The sequence below is a fragment of the Pelodiscus sinensis genome, chromosome 10 (genome assembly GCF_049634645.1).
Source record: "Pelodiscus sinensis isolate JC-2024 chromosome 10, ASM4963464v1, whole genome shotgun sequence".
In the NCBI taxonomy this organism is placed as follows: domain Eukaryota; kingdom Metazoa; phylum Chordata; order Testudines; family Trionychidae; genus Pelodiscus; species Pelodiscus sinensis.
Window position 1 is genome coordinate 10,238,057 of NC_134720.1, and position 20,621 is coordinate 10,258,677.

General features: G+C 45.1%; 1 protein-coding gene and 1 long non-coding RNA gene across 16 annotated transcripts in view; one reads left to right on the forward strand and one right to left on the reverse strand.

Moving 5' to 3' along the window:
• The window catches only part of PER2 (period circadian regulator 2), a 182,982-nt gene that overhangs the window by 77,263 nt on the left and 85,098 nt on the right, over window positions 1-20,621 (reverse strand). For 10 of the 12 annotated variants that reach the window (XM_075937506.1, XM_075937510.1, XM_075937505.1 and 7 more), the window contains 6 exons: window positions 15,986-16,467; window positions 15,002-15,064; window positions 6,907-7,061; window positions 6,171-6,292; window positions 4,693-4,894; window positions 4,547-4,598 (listed from right to left, as the gene is read on the reverse strand). In XM_075937506.1, the coding sequence (XP_075793621.1) occupies window positions 4,547-4,598; window positions 4,693-4,894; window positions 6,171-6,292; window positions 6,907-7,061; window positions 15,002-15,064; window positions 15,986-16,242 (851 nt within the window). In that variant the 5' untranslated portion in view covers window positions 16,243-16,467. The remainder of the gene's footprint in view (window positions 1-4,546; window positions 4,599-4,692; window positions 4,895-6,170; window positions 6,293-6,906; window positions 7,062-15,001; window positions 15,065-15,985; window positions 16,468-20,621) is intronic. The other 2 variants (XM_075937511.1, XM_075937514.1) reach the window with 1 other exon arrangement.
• Window positions 1-20,621, forward strand: part of LOC106732224 (uncharacterized) — a 113,925-nt gene that overhangs the window by 73,195 nt on the left and 20,109 nt on the right. The gene's annotated exons all lie outside the window — the stretch shown is intronic.

Here is a 20,621-nt window from a genome sequence, read left to right on the forward strand (position 1 = left end):
TGCAGATCTTGCAGGCTACTGCCAAATGGGCCTCACCCAGACACTTAAGGCAGCTGTCGTGTGGGTCGCCCCTGGGCATAAACTTCCCGCAGTCAGCGCACGTTTTAAAGCCTTGCGGCCCTGGCATTCCTCACCCCCAAGGGGGGGGAAGGAACAAAACAAAAAACCTAACTATCTAACTACACAACTATTTACAAATGAGAAACGGGAACCATTAAACTATCTAAGCCTAACAGCTAGAGAGAGAGAGAGAGACACGCTCCAACGACCGACACGGCGGTAAGAAGGAACTGAGGTGGGGCAGCACCGGCAGGGGTACTTATGCCCTGCCATGGCGGCGCCACTCCAGGGGGCGCCCTGTGGGCTCTACAGGTACCACTAGGGGAAACGCTCCAGAAGACATGGTGCACGCGGCGCGCACACCTACTTTGAATGGACATGAGCAACCACTCGAAGAAGAAAGTACAGTAATTCCTCATTTAACACTATAGATATAGAATCATAGAATAATAGGACTGGAAGGGACCTCGAGAGGTCATCGAGTCCAGCCCCCCCGCCCTCAAGGCAGGACCAAGCACCGTCTACACCATCCCTGACAGATGTCTATCTAACCTGTTCTTAAATATCTCCAGAGAGGGAGATTCCACCACCTCCCTTGGCAATTTATTCCAATATTTGACCACCCTGACAGTTAGGAATTTTTTCCTAATGTCCAATCTAAACCTCCCTTGCTGCACTTTAAGCCCATTACTCCTTGTCCTGTCCTCAGAAACCAAGAGGAACAAATTTTCTCCTTCCTCCTTGTGACACCCTTTTAGATATTTGAAAACCGCTATCATGTCCCCCCTTAATCTTCTTTTTTCCAAACTAAACAAGCCCAGTTCATGAAGCCTGGCTTCATAGGTCATGTTCTCTAAACCTTTAATCATTCTTGTCGCTCTTCTCTGTACCCTTTCCAGTTTCTCCACATCTTTCTTGAAATGTGGCGTCCAGAACTGGACACAGTACTCCAGCTGAGGCCTAACTAGTGCAGAGTAGAGCGGCAGAATGACTCCACGAGTTTTGCTTACAACACACCTGTTGATACAACCTAGAATCATATTTGCTTTTTTTGCAACAGCATCACACTCATATTCAACTTGTGGTCCACTATGACCCCTAGATCCCTTTCCACCATGCTCCTTCCTAGACAGTCGCTTCCCATCTTGTATGTATGGAACTGATTGTTTCTTCCTAAGTGGAGCACTTTGCATTTCTCTTTATTAAACCTCATCCTGTTTACCTCTGACCATTTCTCTAACTTGCTAAGGTCATTTTGAATTATGTCCCTATCCCCCCTAAGAAGTTGCAACCCCACCCAGTTTGGTATCATCTGCAAACTTAATAAGTGTACTCTCTATCCCAATATCTACATCATTGATGAAGATATTGAAGAGTACGGGTCCCAAAACAGACCCTTGCGGAACTCCACTTGTTATCCCTTTCCAGCAGGATTTAGCACCGTTAACAACAACTCTCTGACTACGGTTATCCAGCCAATTATGCACCCACCTTATCGTGGCCCTATCTAAGTTATATTTGCCTAGTTTATCAATAAGAATATCATGCGAGACCATATCAAATGCCTTACTAAAGTCTAGGTATATGACATCCACCGCTTCTCCCTTATCCACAAGGCTCGTTATCCTATCAAAGAAAGCTATCAGATTAGTTTGGCATGACTTGTTCTTCACAAACCCATGCTGGCTATTCCCTATCACTTTATTACCTTCCAAGTGTTTGCATAGGATTTCCTTAATTACCTGCTCCATTATCTTTCCTGGGACAGACGTTAAACTGACCGGTCTGTAGTTTCCTGGGTTGTTCTTATTCCCCTTTTTATAGATGGGCACAATATTTGCCCTTTTCCAGTCTTCTGGAATCTCCTGTCTGCCATGATTTTTCAAAGATCATAGCTAAAGGCTCAGATACCTCCTCTATCAGCTCCTTGAGTATCCTGAGATGCATTTCATCAGGACCTGGTGACTTGCTGACATCTAACTTTCCTAAGTGATTTTTAACTTGTTCTTTGTGTATCCTATCTTCTAAAAACTTACCCTCTCTCTGCTTGTATTCACTACGTTTCAGAAAATGATCGTGTTAAGTGAAAACGTGTTATGTGGGGTCAATTTTCCCATTGAAAATAATGGAAAAGGTGGGGGTTGCATTTCAAGCGGTGGTGTATGTTGGGACCGGGACATAAGGTTGGGGGAGAAAGAGGACTGGGTTACAACAGGGAGGGGAGGTATTTAGCTCTGGGGAAGGGAAAGGGAGGAGATGGGAGGGGGATTGGGTTGGGAGTATGCTCCTGTGACAGCTCTGCCGGGACCCGCACTGCGTCCTGCAGGAGGGGGAGGGGAGTCGCCGGGGAACGGCGTGACGAGCCCTCCGCCGCTTTTCAGGGAGGCGGGGGAAGCTCGGCACAGTCGCCGGCAACAGGCTGGCTAGGGAAATAGTGTTATTCCAGGGACAGTCATAGAATTCAAAAAACGTTCCCTAAAAAAAAAATCATGCTATCGCAAAAACGTGTTAAGCGGGCACGTGTTAAATGAGAAATTTCTGTAGCTGTTAAGAAATGTTTTATTCTCTCAGCATTATCACCAGTAAAAAGGAAAAAAGGAAAATGTAGGCTGCAAAAAGAATGAGTTCCTGGCTGTCACCCATCATTGAGAATTACTTTAGGACCAACTCTGTGGCTGAAGCATGCATCAGAGATGCCTGGAATCCAATTTTGCAGTATCTTCTGAATGTAGAAACTTCTATGGTCTAGTCTAGACTGAATAAAACTGAGATGGTGGGATCCTTTTGCCCCGGATGCTAGCTTTCATTCAGACAGAGCCCACGATATTTTCCATAACTCGTGGTCCTTGCCCTGGCAGAATGAAGCTTCCTGTGCCAGACACACAGGTGGCACAATTCTCCTTCTGCAACAGTCGGCAGATTAATGTGTTTTGTAAGTGGCTTTGCGCTTCCTTGCCTGTTCTATTTTGGGGGGAATAAAGGAGACAAAGGGAAGCATGAAGAGAACAACAAAGAGAAAGTAGTCCTGTGGAATATAGTTCTCTAAATGATTGCCCAGAAAGTAAAAAAAAAAAAATGGTAGGAGCTCATTACTTGAAAAAACTGGGGAGAAAAGCCAGAAAAGAAACAGCAGTGTCTTGAACTGCTGCTGAGTTTCCATTTTCATGGAGTTGCAGAATTAGCAATTTGTAAAGGAGTTGGGACTTTTTAGAGCTCTTTTTGGCATATTGATGTCTTATCCTCTTATCCCATACCCATTTCATTTCTGTTTCATCTGCCTGTTGCTATCAAGACCATAAACTCTCTGGTACAGGGATGATTGTCTGCTACTTATTTGTATGGTACCTATTACATTAGTGTCTTAAGAACCCCATTATAATAAATTAATGAGTGTTGAACTGCCCTTCAAATCGGAATCAAAAGAAGAACTAAGAGATGGACTGAGTGGAAAGTACACGTATTCACTGAATTAAATGAAATGATGGAACTCTTCGGACAAAATTTACCAGGATCAGTTTTACTTGTACCGAAGTGCAAAGGTCAAATTCCAAACTGATTAATAACTGAGGAACAAGGATTGTGAGCGAGTACCTTTTATTTGACCAACTTCTGCTGATGAAAGATAGAAGTTAGTCCAATAAAAGATATTCCTTCACGCTTTGTCTCGTTAGTTATAACTGTCTGTCCTAGGATATTAGAGGAGACCTTTGTGATTTGCAGAATCTCTATTCGCAATTTTCATATCTCTCTCCTGTCCAGTGCCAGATTTATACACAAACTAAATAAAATACACACTATGAGGAATCTCTATTAAAAAAAATTACTAGTTTTTAGTTGCATGTACCAGCATATATGCAAATAAAAAACTATTATTTATGTTTTCATTGTCCTTTTTCTTAGAATACCACACTTTTTTTGGTAATACTATGTGGCTTCTTAAACTTAACATAGTTTAGGGTCTTGGTATGTCTTAATCCGTCTCTGCTTCCGTCCCTACACCCCACTACCCTGCCCTCTCTCCATTGCACCTACCTCCCCAGTCCGGGAGGAAGGAGAACATGGCCTCAGGGGGGCTTTTTGTGGGTTGACAGCTGCAGTCAATCTCCCACCCCCATTCACCATGGTGTCCAGGAGCTGCAGGAAACAGAGTACTCTTTCCAATTCCCACTCACCCCCATATATTTGCAGATTTTGCTATTCGCACTGGTGTCAGAAATGTATACACCATAAATCGCAAGGGTTTACTTTACGCTGCATTAATAACTAAGCAGTTCCCTGAATTTGCTTTGCATTTACTTTCAGTAACAATCTCTACAATATGTTAAACTAACAAAGGCCATGCACATGATTCACTTTGTTTTCATACCAGGAAATAAGATGAATGAAAAACTCACATCCAATCCAGAATTGTAATGACTGAGTACTTTTTGACATGCATGGTGTCAGTGTATATTATTTTAAGTACAATTTTAATATTTGGTCTTACCTAATGCGACAGAAAAATGATTTCTCCTTCATGCAGTCTTGTGTTGAAGTTTCTAAAAATATTAAACGGATTTAATAAAAAAGTTACAATTCCAAAAATGTTTGTGTTACTAAAAAACAGATGAATTCAATGTTGAGAGTACTTACCAACTCCATTACAAATACTCCAAGATGGCAATTTGTAAGGGGTAGTGGAACTGTAGAAAACACTGACATCCTGAGGTGCCAAAAACTCCACAAATTTGGCTTTTTTAAAGAAATCCCTCTTACAGCGGAGAATAGAGGCAGCTTGATCAGAGATGTACAAGATTTTCCCAGTAATCAGGGAAACTGCTACAGCAAACATGTCCTAAGCAATAACAAAATCTCAAACATTTTAGATAAGAAAACATTTTAAATCTTTTCTCTGATACAGTGTTGAAAAATGGTATTGGGAAGTTCACACTAATTTGATGGTAAGTATTTTTCATCTTGTCTATTTTTAACTAATAAGAAATAATTAAATCAAATGTACTGTATGAGACATTAAGTCTCAAGACAAAGTATTTTAACTGCCTAGAAAATACACATAGCTGGTATAAACATTTTCTGAAGCATGTGAGACTGTTTTAATCCATATTTTGATTTAGTTGCATCAGCTGGTTGCATATTCTTACTAAGTAGACTATCACAATGAAGAAGTTACTTTGGATATGGAAATCAACAATTTCCCCCTTCATAAATGTTAATATCACAGGCATATTTTGTCTTTATAAAATTCAATTATTCAAGGGTCTTAAAGACATAGATCAGTACATTAATCTACAGTCAAACGAATGGGGCTGCAAATACTTAGAAATTCAGTATGCTAATTCATGAAAAAGTGGTTAATACAAAAGTTAGTAAGCGGAAATCTATTAGGTAGCCTAGTGATGTCTATCTTGTTGAAAGATACCTTTGTCTAGTCCTGTTTTATACATCTTGAGAACCAAAAGATTCATCTCTACTGCTGGAAAACTGAAGTCTAATAGATCGCCGTGTGAACAAATGTTTGATATTCAGCCTATATTTTAATTTTTCTTAATATCATCCCATCTGAATACTTCTATTTATACCCCTTTAACTATTCATAGGAACACAGAACTAACCCTTCCTGATCAGACCAAAGGAATATCTAGTCCAGTATGCTAGTAATAGTTAACTGAAATACTGAAGGTATCAAAGAATCCCGTAGTAAACAATTATAGAATTGCTGATGTATAAGAGAATTTTCGTCCTCTAAACTCCTTTAGATAGTGGTTGGCTCATGTCTTAGAACAAACTTAAAGAAACATTTTTTCTCTCACAGCTATGAAACCCTCACAAACTCTGGGTAGCCAGCTGCCACCTGCATGAGCTATGAGGGCCCACAAAGAGGGGTCAAGGTTCCCTGCTATACTCTTTAGAAGGTAGATTAAGGTAAATATTGTTCAGAATGCAGTGTCCAATACCAGCAACAAAACCACGAAAGCTGTTAGCAACAAGACATTAAACTATTATGCCCCAAATTCCCCCCCCCCCTTTTTTTTTAAAGAAAGGCTAAATTTAAGAGTTTAAACCAACCCTCCAATTACATACACGTTGCAGTAAGGGGTCAAAATACTCACTGCATTTTTCATGATGTATTCAGAAGTAATGTTCTCAACTTCCTCTACTGTATAGGATGACACATCGAGACCAGAAGGATGGCTTTCATTAATCATCAGTAGCTGGTAATATTCTTCATTGGCTATATAAGAAATATTAAGCACATTTTTTATATTCACATTTCAAAATGAGACCAGTTGACAATGAGACTGTTAATGACTGGAATGAAAGCATGATCTTGTGGTTAAGTACAGGACAGGATATCCAGGTTCTATTTCCATTTCCACCTTGAGAAAAGCACTTAACTTGTTCCTGTTTGTTTCCTCATTGGTAACCTCAGGAAGTTAATGAAGTTAGGGGTATTGTGTCGTTTAATTAGTTACAATCTATGAAATACTTGGCAATCCTTAGACAGAAGGCATGCTGAATATTGTCTATAAGCCAATATGTCATACAAATTTTAAGTCAATGGCTAACTAATCACCAAAATATATTAAATAAAAATCAAGTCTCACTCTACATACTACTAGGTTTTTTTGTTTGTTTGTTTGTTTGTTTGTTTGTTTTAAGATCTGAAAAAGGGACCTACTTTTTTTTTTTTGTAGCGTCACAATCTCAAATTATTAAAATGATACAACTGCTTTAGTTTTATAATCTTTTGGTTATTACACATTTGTCTTTAGAAAGAGATCCAGAGTCAGATTCTCGTTCTAGATTTACTTTTGTTCAATCTAGTATCTGAAGAAGAAATATTACCTTTAACTTGTTTAATACTTTTAAGTGCGTATTTCAATGTTGCCAGCACACAAGATTTTCCTTTGATTCTTTTCTCAGGAGGAAGGCGTGCTTTCAGTTCCTGCAATGTTTTCCTCAATTCCTTTTGTGTTTTGGCTTTAGTAGATTGCTCACTGCTATAAAACAAAAATTATTAGACATTTAAACTGACTTTTCAGAAAACAAAAGCCTTCTGACATTTATCATGTAATTAGATTAGTTCCACAAATGGGTAAGTTACTTACCCTGTGCAGTAACTGGAATTCTTCAAGATGGTTGTCCCCGTGGGTGCTCCACCTTTAGGTACACCAGCACCGCTGCGCCCACCAGTCGGAGATTGTTGGTAGAAGTGCTCCCTCCCGCCTTCCTGGCTGGCCATGCGAGTGAGGCTCAGGTGTGAGGGCACCTGGAATGTGTAATGCGCATGCACGGTCCGCCGGCTCCTCAGTTCTTCTCTGATCCGGACTCCCAACAGAATCCAGAGCAGAGGGGAGGAGAGTGGGTGGTGGAGCACCCATGGGGACAACCATCTCAAAGAACTCCAGTTACTGCACAAAGTAAGTAACTTTCCCTTCTTCTTTGAGGAGTGTCCCTGTGGGTGCTCCACCTTTAGGTGACTACAGAGCAGTATCAATGCTTGGAGGTGGGACCTTCGGAAGGCTTGTTTCAGTTCAGCTACTGAAAATACTGAGCGGTCAAATCGAGTGAGAGAGTGTCTGTATACAATTGGATGGCACAGTGATAAGTAAAAGTGTGAGCAGAAGCCCATGTGGCTGCTCTGCAGATCTTGTCCGTGGGGATACAGTGGAGCAATGCTGTGGAGGCAGCCATTGCCCTCATGGAATGGGCACGTACGGCCAAAGGAGGCTGTCTGTTGAATATAACATAAACCAGTCTTATACATTCTGAGATCCACTTGGGCAGTCTCTGTTTGGAGATCGGTAGTCCCTGAGATCTCTCTGCAGAGGAGAGAACAAGCGAGGAGTTTTGCGGAACTTCTGTTGCAAGTAAAAGGCCACCGCCCTGCAGACATCAAGGGTATGGAGATCCCCTTCACTGTTGTTGCCATGAGGTTTGAGGAAGACGACCGGTAAGTAAATTGAAACAAAAAACAGGACTATGTAGCACGTTAAAGACTAACAAGGTGGTTTATTAGGTGATAAGCGTTCATGGGCCAGACCCACTTCCTCAGATCAAATAGTGGAAGAAAATTGTCACAACCATATATACCAAAGGATACAATTTAAAAAAGTGAACACATATGAAAAGGACAAATCAAGTTTCAGAACAGAAGAGGGATATGGGGGGGGCGCGAGGTAAATGTCTGTGAGCTAATGATATTAGAGGTGATAATTGGGGAAGCTATCTTTGTAATGGGTAAGATAATTAGAGTCTTTATTCAAACTTAGGTGTAAAGTGTCGAATTTAAGCATGAATGACAGTTCAGAGGATTCTCTTTCAAGTGTAGTTTTAAAAGGCCTTTAAAGCAGGATGCAGGTAATCAAGTCATTGAGACATTTACCTCCCTCCGCCCCTCCATCCCTCTTCTGTTCTGAAATTTGATTTGTCCTTTTCATATGTGTTCATTTTTTTTAATTGTATCCTTTGGTATATATATGGTTGTGACAATTTTCTTCCACTATTTGATCTGAAGAAGTGAGTCTGGCCCACAAAAGCTCATCACCTAATAAACCATCTTGTTATTCTTTAAAGTGCTACATAGTCCTGTTTTTTGTTTCAGCTACACCAGACTAACACAGCTACATTTCTATCACTATTCTGTAAGTAAATTGGTTTGTTACAATGAAATGAGGTAAGTACTTCGGGAAGGAATTTAGAATGGGTCTGTAGGATCGCCTTGTCCTTCTGGAAGACTGTATAAGGCACGTCGGCTATAAGCACGCCCAACTCTCCCACCCTTTGTGCAGAAGTAATAGCCACGAGGAAGGCCACTTCCTTCCTCGATGGAGAAGGGAGCAGGTAGCTAGTGGTTCAAATAGTCTGCCCGTTAATGCCCTTAGCACGAGGTTAAGGTCCCATGCGGGAACTGATTCTTTAGTTGGTGGGAAGGTATTGTGTAAATCTTGCAGAAATCTCCTGATTGATGGATGAGTGAAAATGGAATGATCCTGCATGGATGGGTAGAATGCAGATATGGCCGTGAGGTAGACCCTGAGAGAGCTGACAGATGAGAGTTGTGAAGGTGTAGTAAGTAGGTGACTATGAGTAGGATTCCCCTCTCCGTGGGAGTGCAGTATCGAGTGAAGCACCAGCTAGTGAAATGCTGCCATTTTTTAGCGTAGGTTTTCCTCATTGCAGGTCTACAGCTGTTTGTGAGAATAGTTTGAACTTCTGGAGGACAATGGATCTCGGTCATGGTTAGCCAGCAAGGAGCCATGCGCATGCAGGTGAAGATGCTCGATGGCAGGGTGGCAAATCTTCCTGTTCTGTTGTGTGAACAGGGATGGAACAGTGGGAAAGCGATGTGGGGGACACCTGGACATGTGTAGAACAGCTGGATACCAAGTCTGTCTGGGCCACCATAGAGCTGGCAGTATCACTTTAGCTCAGTGCTGTTTTATTTTGAGTATCACTCTCTGGATGACAGGAATTGGTGGAAACGCGTATGCTAGAAGCGCGTCCAATCTGATGCTGGACACATCCCCCAGAGATCCCAGACCCAATCCCAATCTGGAGCAATAGTGAGGGCACTGAATTTGTGTGTGTGGCAAAGAGGTCCACTCCAGGGAACCCCCATCTGTAGAACAGATGATTGACGGCCGCTCTGTTGATCTCCCACTCGTGATTGAGGGAGAAGTTTCTCCTGAGATATATGTGGCTATAAGGCGAATGTGACAAAGGATGCACCATTACCATAACTGTACTGCCTTCTAACAGAGCTGGCAAGGACAGACACCACCCTGCTTGTTGTCATGTTGTCCATCAGTATGCAGACAGTATTGTTGTGTATTATCTGAGAGAAGTGCATGCATGCATGCATGCATACCAGATTGTTCTGAGCTCAAGCAAGTTGATATGTTTGCGGTGCTTGTCTGATGTCCATCTGGCTTGAACCATCTGATCCTGCATATGAGCCCCCCCAACCTGTTAAAGAGGTATCTGTGGTAACTGTAAGCATTGGGGGGTTCTGTTGAAAGGGGACCCTTTTGCATACATTTGAGTCCACCAGGTAAGAAAGACTTTTATTCTGCATGGCATGCAGAGAGACTTGTTCAATGGGTGTACATGTGGCCTGTACACTGTCCTGAGTCACGTCTGCATCGGTCTCATATGCAGGCATGCATGCATAAGGCACCACCACAAATGTGGTAGCTGTCATTGACTGAGGAGGCGCAGGCACTGCCTAGAAGTTATACAGGGGCTGAGCTGCGCCAGATGCACCAAGTCTTGAATTGCTGTGAATCTGTGCTGTGAAAGCAAGGCTATTGCGGTTTCGCAGTCCAGGTGTGCCCCTATGAAGTCTAGTGTCTGTGTTGGGAGCAAGACACGCTTTGCCAGGTTTATGCATAGCCCGAGTCTGTCGAATAATGCCCTGGTAACCGTCACTGCCTGCTGCGTATGGTAAGGCGACGGGAGGCAATCGTCGAGGTAGGGAAAAATGGTGATTCCTCTTGTTCTGAGGTGAGCAGCAACCACTGCTAGCACCTTTGAGAATACCCTTGGGGTGGTCAATAGGCTGAAAAGTAAGATTCTGTACTGGAAATGTTGGTTCACCACTGTGACTTGGAGGAAGCGTCTGTGTGACGGATGTATTGCAATGTGGAAGTAAGCATCCTGAAGGTCGAGAGTGGACAATCTCCTTTCTCGAGGGCAGATAGAATTGTGGTGAGGGTCACGTAGGGATTGACAGGGCTCGACAAATGCGCTCGCCCGTGGCGAGTAGATTCTTCCAGCTGGCGAATGCAGGGGCGGACTGGCCCGGTGGGCCGTTGTGACGGGCTGGCCGAAGTCCGCATTATGGGCGGCGCGGCCCCATCCGATCTGCCAGCCGGCGGACAAGCTTGGTGCCGCCGGGAAGGAGGAAGTGCGGCGATTCCTCCCACCGGGCTGCCTGCGTGCAGCTCCAGCGCAAGGAGGCGGGGCGGGATGCCAGGATGTTGGTATGACCTGTCCCCGCTGATTTTAAAGGGCCACAGCAGCTCGGCTCTGGCTGCATGACCCTGGGAGCTAGCTGCGGCGCACGGCACAGCCAGGGCCCACCCCACCGGCTCCAGTCCTGCCACGGCCCCAGCCTCCCTTTGTCTCTGCGCTGCCCGTTCCCCACGCCTCCCCTGCACCCTGGACCTCCTGCTCTCTCTTCCTAGTGACCCTTTGGCTCTGCACCGCCCTTACACCCTGCTCCCTCCGATCACTGTCCCCCTGCTCTGTGCTGCCCGTTCCCTGCACTGCCCCTAGACCCCGATCCCTCTGCCCCTCCCATTCCCCACGTCCCATTCTCCATGCCTCCACCGCACCCTGTTCCCCCCGCTCCCTGCTCCCCCCGCTCTGTACTGCCCGTTCCCTGCACTGCCCCTCGACCCAGATCCCTCTGCCCCTCTCGTTCCCCACGTCCCATTCCCCACACCTCCACCGCACCCTGCATCTCTCTGGCTCTATGCCTCCCGTTCCCCACGCCACCCCTGTTCTCCCCCACTGTTCCCTGCAACCCTCTGGCTCTGTGCTGTCCCTGAACCCTGCTCCTTCTGTGGGTCGGAAGTGAAGGGTGCTTGCCCATAGGGAGGGGCTGGATAGGGCAGGGAAAAGGCTGCTGTGACCCAGCAGCGACTGAAAGGGGGAGTTCACTTGAAATGCCTTTGCCTTTATGGAAAAAAGATGAATGAAAATGCTAGTTATTTATAGGGCTAAAATGCCGGGACAAAAAAAACCCAAAAAACCCATTGCAAAATGCAAACGTGTAAAAGACAACAACGGGGGGGGGGGGGGGGGGAGAGAAATGTTTTGCTTGGGGCAGCAAAAAACCTAGAGCTGGCCCCTGGGGAGGGCTGAGCTGGGCTGGGCTGGGCTGTGGGGAGGGGAGGAGAAAAATATGGGGAAGGGGCATGAGGAAGGTGGGGATGGAGCAAGGCATCTGTGAGGGCACAGGGGCATGAGGGGCAGAGGGTGGTAAGGGGGTGGGTATCAGGGAAAAAGAGAGCAAAGGGGGCAGGAGCAGTGAGGGAAGGGGGAGGTACCAGGAGGGGGCAGGTGCCAAAGGATTCTGGGGGTGAAGCAGAAGGGCAGACACCTACAGGGGAGGGACCAGCACCAGAGGAGAGAGGCAGGGCAGGTATGTAGAGAGAGCTGTTAGGAGAGGTGATGAGGAGGGGTAGCTCACATGATCAGAGTAGGGCTACTGGAGGAGTGGGCACAGGGCAGAGAGAACGGCTGGTGGAAGGGGGCTGGTCACAGGAGGGCCGAGGGCAGTGAGAAGGGCAGGAGTCAGGACAGCAGAGGGTGAGGAGTTGGGGGGCAGCAGGCACTAAGGGAGCTGATGGAGCAAGGGGAGGAGACATGGAAGCAGAGAGAAAAGGTAGAGGTTTATAATATATTTATTAGTAACCTTGGGGGATATTTATTAATAACTTAAGAATAAGAATAGTAATTACTAATAAGAATTTATGCCATTAAAAAAACCACTTTTTTTGGGGGGGGGGGGGGGTGAGTCCCCTTTTTGTCTGGTGAGTAGGGTTTTCCATAATTTGTAGACCCCCCTGGTGATTGAGTTTCCTGAGATTTAGTATAGGTCTTCAACCCCTTGATTTCTTGGTTGTGAAGAAGTAGTGGGAATAAAAACCTCTTCCTCTGTGCTCGAGGGGCACCACATCTATGGCTCCTAATTGCAGGAGACGTTGTGCCTCTTGAAGGAACAGTCTCTTGAGAAGGGTCCCTGAAGAGGGATGGGAATGGTGGTAGTGGGTGGGGGGTGGAGGCAAAGGGGATTACGTAACCCATGTTGATGATCTCAAGAAACCCACTTTTCCCCGTCGGCATTCTAGCTGGTGCCAGAGCAACAGCTTCATCAATTAGCCTCACTGTCTGGCTCTCTGAGGAGGAGCGAGCCCTTTGCTTGTGCTCCCAGCTTTTATGGGAGCTGGCACTAGAGCTTTTAACTGCCCCCCTTAGTAGTATAGAGGCGACAGTATCAGGTTTTGTGCTCATCAGTTTCCTCATTGGGGATGTAGACCCTGAGGAATTGTGAGACCTCTTCTTCACTGAGGGAGATTTTCCGTTGGTGATTGGGCTTATAGTTGGAATAGCCCTTTCAACAAAGTCTGTCCCGGTGGACTATACCTGAGGGGTGAGTTTGGAGTAGAGTTCAAGGAAGGTTTCAATGCTGTCTCCATTTGTAAGATGCAAAGTTGAAGCTGTCTGGCTCTCCTTGTGCGCTTAGTCAATTTCCTTCAATGCTGACAGCGCTCTATATTGTGGTCTTGGCCCAGGCAGTGGACATAAAGCAAACGGCTGTCTGCTACAGCTATGGACAGACTGCAGTCCAAACACCTTTTAAACCCAAGCGAGCCTGGCACATCCCAAGAAATATATGGCAACAAGGGCAACTGCTATCAAAGCAGAGTTGTGGGACGCAGTGAATAATGCCACCTGTCAGAAGGCTCGGGAGGTTCCCCCCGGCCCCTTTAAAAGAAAACAGCTAAATAGCATCAGTAAGAAGAAGAGTAGTTGAAATGGAATGAATAAAATAGGCAAATTATAGAGAGATGAGTATGTGAGGGCAACAGCTGAAGTGCGACCGCAGCCGGTGGCGTTCAGAGAAGAACTGAGGGACAAGCTGGTCACACATGTGCATTACACACTCTAGGCACCTCATACCTGAATTTCGCACACATGTCCAGCTGGGGTGGGAGGGGCATGACTATCTCCAACTGGTGGGCGCAGCGGCGCTGGCGCACCTAAAGGTGGAGCACTCACGAGGACACTCCTTGAAGAAGAACTATTTAGTACAACTTTGGAAGCATTTAGTTGCAAAGATGCATCAGGATTTATAACAATTGCTATATTAGTTAGATCGAGGTTCTCCATCTTTTTAGGCTCACAATCCATTTGTAAACTTGATGACCTGTCACAACCTAGTAAATAGCTTTAATGAAAAAAATACCTGGTTTATTAAATATTTCTTACCCATGACATCACATCTATTCACATTAATGTTATATGTACTAAATCAGCACACCTATGTACCTCTGGGACTGCTCAGGTCCCAGGGGACTGGCTGAGCTATTTCCCAGCTCTAAGCATTGCAACTCCCCAGGTCACACCTTCTCTCAGGTTTGGCCAGGTCTACCTGATGGAGAAGAGGCTGCCAAGGCCAAATTGTCAACCTGGCTTATGAGGCCACAGCATCACTGTGCCTTCAGGAGCCAATGCACTAAAGTAGCTATTTTATCCCAGGTGACATATGACAATGGCAAAGATTCACCAAGGGATCTTTGTTCCAAGCAAGATACATTTTTTTATAAGGAAAACAATATTATCCCTAAATTCTATTTATCTTTCTCTCTGTGTAGAACTTCTGCCAGGAACTTTCCCCAGCTCCCTGATAGAAAGTCAACTTAGGATACGCAACTCCAGCTACAATAATAGTTAAAATGTGTTGAATTTTTGCAGTGGCCCCACTGCATGAGATCAATACGATAAACTCTTCCATCACTCACCCAACCAGCCATAACAGAGGGGTGGGTTGGTCCAAAGGTGAGCACATGCACCAGATCACAAATGCCCAAAGCAAGGAACTGAACCCAGCCAGCCTTGTGTGGCTAGAGCCACAGAAGCCACCGATGTGAGGTGAGTGTAGAGCTAGCTCTGCAATGCTCTATCCCAAGTCTTCCACCTCCCAAAGTGGAGAACCCAGCCCTCAGCCAGGGCCACCTGTATAACCTTTAACATATTCTTGCAACCTGGTTTTGGGTGAGAACCATGAGACAAAAAACCCTGTATTAGATTTGGCTATTTAAAGTTTGGTAATTCATTTTTATTCTCAATAATTACCTCAAACAGCTTTAATCCCCTTCATTGTTTTAAAACTTATTTTATAATACACAAATATTATATTTTTATTTACCTGCATCCACTGGTAGATGTATTATGTTCAGAGTCTACAATCAACAGGCTAAATACATTTGAGCTGAAAAAAGAACAACCTTGGTGATGTTAATAATCAAATATTAGTTGTGTTTAGTTTTAACATCTTCATTTTCTATTTGCTACTTTACACTTACAGACTCAGTTTAAACCAATTAAACTGTTGATAAAACCAAGTGAGTAGCATCAGCCAAATCAGTTTGTGTGTAAATGTTAAGTATGCTTAAAAAGATGCTATTCTGTGGTAGACTGATTTAGTGGACACACACAATACTGTATATTTTACTATACATTAGACTAATAATGGTAAAGTATTCAACAGCTGTGTCCTTAAGGGACAGCCACAAAAAGGTGTGACGTATACCACTACTCTATGGTTTTGCTCCCCTGTCTTCTAAAATAAGAGTCTCGGGATTAAAAAAAAGAATACCACAAGCGATTTTGGTAAAAAACAACATTTATTCATGGGGAAAGATGTATTCTAAATCTGATTTTAAACAGAAGATTTGTTCTGAAGTCACAATTTAAAAACTTTAATCTTTAATTTAAATCAGACTCTGCTCTTTCTAGTCAATAAGATATGGTAATTCAAAGATTGCAAAAACAAGCAGTTAAAAGCCTTAGTTCACTGATCTATTTGCATCTTAGCAGGAAAAAAAGTTGACAAACTTCTTTGCAGCGCTTTACTACATTTTTCTCCTATGTTCTCATATCACTGTACTTTTAAAAGCTCAAAGAATTTCACCATAGTATTATTCTCTTCTTGTAGATGCAATTTACTACCTGCTTATTATGGTGTAAGCCAGTAATGAATGAATAAATAATAAAATCGGCATGGAATGGAAAAAGCACTAATCATAGGAACACAGTCCAACACAGATTACATCACACATGTTAAAGTGAAAGTAGATTAGATTTTAAGAATATTAAGAGAAACATCAGTGAAAAGTTAGTATATTATTACCTTTTATGACAATCTAAAGACTTCATCAGCACTGCCATCTCTTTCCCATTTTCACTAGATTCATTGCCATGAGAATCATGACTATTAGAGTAGTTTTCATTCATATCATTTCCACTGATGACATTACCACTGGATCCACTGTTCATTTCAATGGCCTTCTGAAGAGTATCTGGATGTTGTTCAGGTTTTACCTGAATATCAGTCTCCTCAGCAATAATGTGGGTATGGTCGTTTGCAAGTGCAGAATACCCACTCATTTTGTATTGCTGCTTTAGAGAGTATGGCTGCTGAGAAATATTTTCACCGATTTCAAGTTGTTATGGGTTCTCTGCTCTTCAGTGCTAGAGCAGAACGCCCGATCTTAAACAGAGTCCACTGAACATACATTAGCAGTATTTGTATAGACTAAGAATTTGTCAAGCCATATTCACGTTGGTGCTTTGTATACAAGACTGGTTGTTTTGAAGTGTGAATCCAAAATCCTAAAGGAGAGAGGGGTGAGAAGGGAAGAAAAAAGAAAAGTAAATTATGCTGACGCACAATGTGTTTTAATGAGTTTGTTTCAGTTTGTTCAATATTAAGGTTCTATTATTGGCCGATTTTAACACTGAAATAATGAAGTAGCTCTAATGTTAAGCTTTACTTTTAATAATATATTAATGTTATCCCAGAATTTGACACATTCCAACATTTTTTAAACATTTTACATATCAATATATTTCCATATTTCAAGGTTAATAAGAATGTCAAATATATATTCATTTTGGCATAAAAGCCATAAGGGAAAAGAAAGCTAAAAAAGAGAATTTTAAATTAGAAAGCAGCTTTTTAAAAAATTTCAATACTACTCATTTCTTATCAGTGTATACACCGTAATTGCTATCAAACCTACTGGCTGACACTTGTATTCAATTATGCAAAAATCAAGAGTATCCATTTTACTATTTCTGGGGAAAAACCACAATGAACTAGAAATTATTTAGTGAGTTTAAAGTTGGGATGTTACATATAGTGTATTTTAGTAATCGTGTAGTCACAATTTTTAGCGGTTACACGGTTACTAAAATAATCCCCAGGTGGTGGGACTGGTAGCCAGTATGTGCTCAGCTCACTCCTGGTGAGTCTTCTGATTTAAAAATCAGATCCCTGCACAGACTGACTCCTACCCACCAGCTTGTACTGCGGTCTCTGATACGGAGGCCGCAGCAGGGGACCGCAGCAGCCCGTCTATGGGAGCCCCAAGCTACACATGGACAGAGGCTGCTTCAGCATCCTGCCTCTCCCTCTCCCCCATTGCTGCCTCTCAGAGGCAGTAGCGCAGGGGATGGGGGCGGGTAGGGGATAGGGGCGGGCAGGCAGCTTGACAGAATTAGTGTTCATGGCTTAGAAGCCAGCTCCCCCTGAGCACCAGCTCCCACCTGCCCCCTACCCTGCTGCCTCTGTGGGAGAACAGGTGGTTCTGTGGAGCCAAAACATGTGGAGAGCTGGCTTGAAAGCTGGCTTTCTGCCTTTACCAGCTCCTGCCTGCCCTCTTCACACTTTGTGCTCCTGCTTCTCTATCAGAGGCATCAGCACAGAGGTGGTGGGGGAGGGACAGGCAGCTCCGCAGGATCTGGTGCTCATGGGAAGCCCGCTTTTAAGAGAGAGCTCCCCATGAGTACCAGCTCCCACCTGCCCTGCTCGCTGCTGTCTTTGCATGAAGCCTTGGAAGAGGGAAGCAGACAGCTCCCAGGGAACCAGCACATGCAGAGGAGCGGTCTTAAAAAAAAGTCAGCCCCCCACGGGCACCAGCTCCTGCCTCAATACCCTTGCTGCCTCGGATTCAGTCTAGACCATTTGGCTAATTGTTTAAATGGCTATATGCTAAATCCCTATCTTAAATAAATAGTTGGTTTTCAGGTATGAAAAGAACGGTTACTTACCTGTAACTGTTGTTTGAGATGTGTTGCTCATGTCCATTCGAATTAGGTGTGCGCACTGCGTGCACCGTGTCTTCTGGAGCGTTTTCCCTAGCGGTACCCGTAGCACCGGCAGGGCGCCCCCTGGAGTGGCGCCGCCATGGCGGGGCATAAGTACCCCTACTGGCGCTGCCCCACCTCAGTTCCTTCTTGCTGGACGCTCCGACGAAGGAGAAGTGGGGGGGAGGGGAGTCGAATAGACATGAGCAAAACATCTCGAAGAACAACAGTTACAGGTAAGTAACCATTCTTTTCTTCTTCCAGTGGTTGCTCATGTCCATTCGAATTACATGACTTCCAAGCCAACCCCACTTCAAGGAGGTGGTGTCGGAGCACTCAAAGAGAAGTCCACGAAAGTTAAACAATCCAAACAAATTTATTTAACCAAAGGAACACAGAAAAACTGTATAAAGCGCAATGTGACACTGATAAACCATACATATTTATAATACAGAGCTGAGGACTGCAGAGCCCACTCCTGCGTCCTCCCTGGCCTGCTGTGCCAGCGCGTAGTGCACCGTAAAGGTATGAAGCGATGACAACATGGATGCCCTGAAGATTTCAGTGATTGGAACCTGCGCCCCAAAAGCTACAGAGGATGCCTGCGCCCTGGTGGAATGTGGTGTAACCCGGGGCAGGATCTTCCCGGCCAAGGCATAACACTCCCTGATACATCCTGCGACCCAATTGGACAACCTCTGGGTCAATATGGGGAGCCCTTTCATCCTGTCAGCGACAAACAATTGTGTGGATTTGCGAAAGGGTTTAGTCCTATCAATATAGAAAGCTAGCGCACGTCTAGCATCCAGGGAATGGAGCACTTGCTCCTTAGGGGAGGTGTGGGGCTTTGGAAAGAAAACTGGGAGGTAAATTTCTTGGGACAAATGGAACAGTGACACCACCTTGGAGAGAAAAACCGGATGAGGGCAGAGCCTCACATTTATTGTCAGAAAACACTAGGTAGGGCGCATTTACAGTTAATGCCCTCAACTCGGAGACCCTGCGAGCCGATGTAATGGCCACAATGAATGCAACCTTCATAGAGAGGTGCTTCAAAGAACATGTGGCCAGTGGCTCAAAAGGGGGCAACACAAGCCTAGACAACATGAGGTTGAGGTCCCAAGCGGGGAAAGGGGGTCTAACCAAGGGATACAACTTATCTAAACCCTTAAGGAACCTTTTGACCACAGGGTCGGAAAACAGAGAAACTCCTGCTGAACCAACATGGAAGGCAGAGAGAGATGCCACATGGACTTTGACAGAGGCGGTAGAGACCACTGGACCTAAGTTCAAAAAGGTAGTCCAGAATGGATGGAACAGGTGCACTCCCCTTCTGGGCGCTCAAGACGAGAAGCGCCGCCACTTGGCCGCGTATGACCAGCTGGTAGACTGTTTCCTACTACTTAGGAGCACCATCTGTACCTCCTGGGAACATTCCCTTTCTGGTTGGATCAGCCACGGATAAACCAGGCCGTCAGGTGGAGAGAGCTGATATTCGGGTGAACCATGGTCCCTCCGTCCCAAGGTTGGGCCAGGAGATCCCAAGCTGGCGGGAGCGTTATAGGCTCCTCGCTGAGCATGTCCACCAATATAGGGAACCAGAATTGTCTGGGCCACCAAGAGGCTATCAGGATGACCGTGGACCTGAAGGTCTTGACCCTGGTCAGAACCCTGGGAATTAGGGGAAACGGAGGGAAAGCATAGAGGATGTCCGCCAGCCACGTCACCGTCATGGCATCCCCCCAGGAGTGTTCCCCCGTCCCAACAGGGAGCAGTAACTCTGACACTTGGTATTGCATGCCGAGGCAAACAGGTCTAATAGGGGACAGTCCCACCTGTGGAAGATCTGATGAAAAGCCGAGTCCTTGAGAGACCACTCGTGGGCTCCGAAGGACCTGCTCAGAGTATTGGCCAGCAGATTTTTGCACCCTGGCAGGTACTCTGCCTGCAAAACTACGTCGTTTTCTACACACAGGTCCCAGAGGCACAGAACCTCGTGACAGAGGGGAGGCAACTAGGCTCCCCCCTGCCTGTTGAGGTAAAAAACAGCCACCATGTTGTCCATGTGGACCAGGATAAAATGGCGAGAGAGCTTTGACAGGAAGGTCTCGCACACTCTCCTGACTGCCCTGAGCTCCCGGACATTTATGTGCAGAGCCCGCTCTGCAGGGGACCAGAGACCCTAGGTCCTGTGATACCCCAGGTGTGCTCCCCAACCCAGGTCCGAGGCATCTGTGACCAGTGTAAGCGAGGGGGGAGGTACGGTGAAGGGAACCCCGCTGCACACCACCACCTCCTGAGTCCACCACGATGAGGAGGCTATCACCTCCGGAGGCACTGAAAGAATTGTGTCCCAGAGACCCCTGGACTGATTGAATGCCCTTGCCAACCAGGTCTGCAGAGGACTGAGCCTCATTCGAACATGGCTTACCACATACGTACATGCTGCCATGTGACCCAGCAGTCTCAAGCAGACCCAAGCAGTCGTGATAGGGAACCAAGTTAATTCGGAGACCAGCTCCACTATGGATAGGAACCTGGTTCTGGGGAGAAGTGCCCTCGCCACCCTAGCGTCCAGGAGAGCCTACGAATTCGAGGTGCTGAGAAGGAGTCAACAATGACTTTTCCTCGTTTAGCATGAGTCCCAGTTTTACAAAGAGGGCCCTTGTAAGGGACAC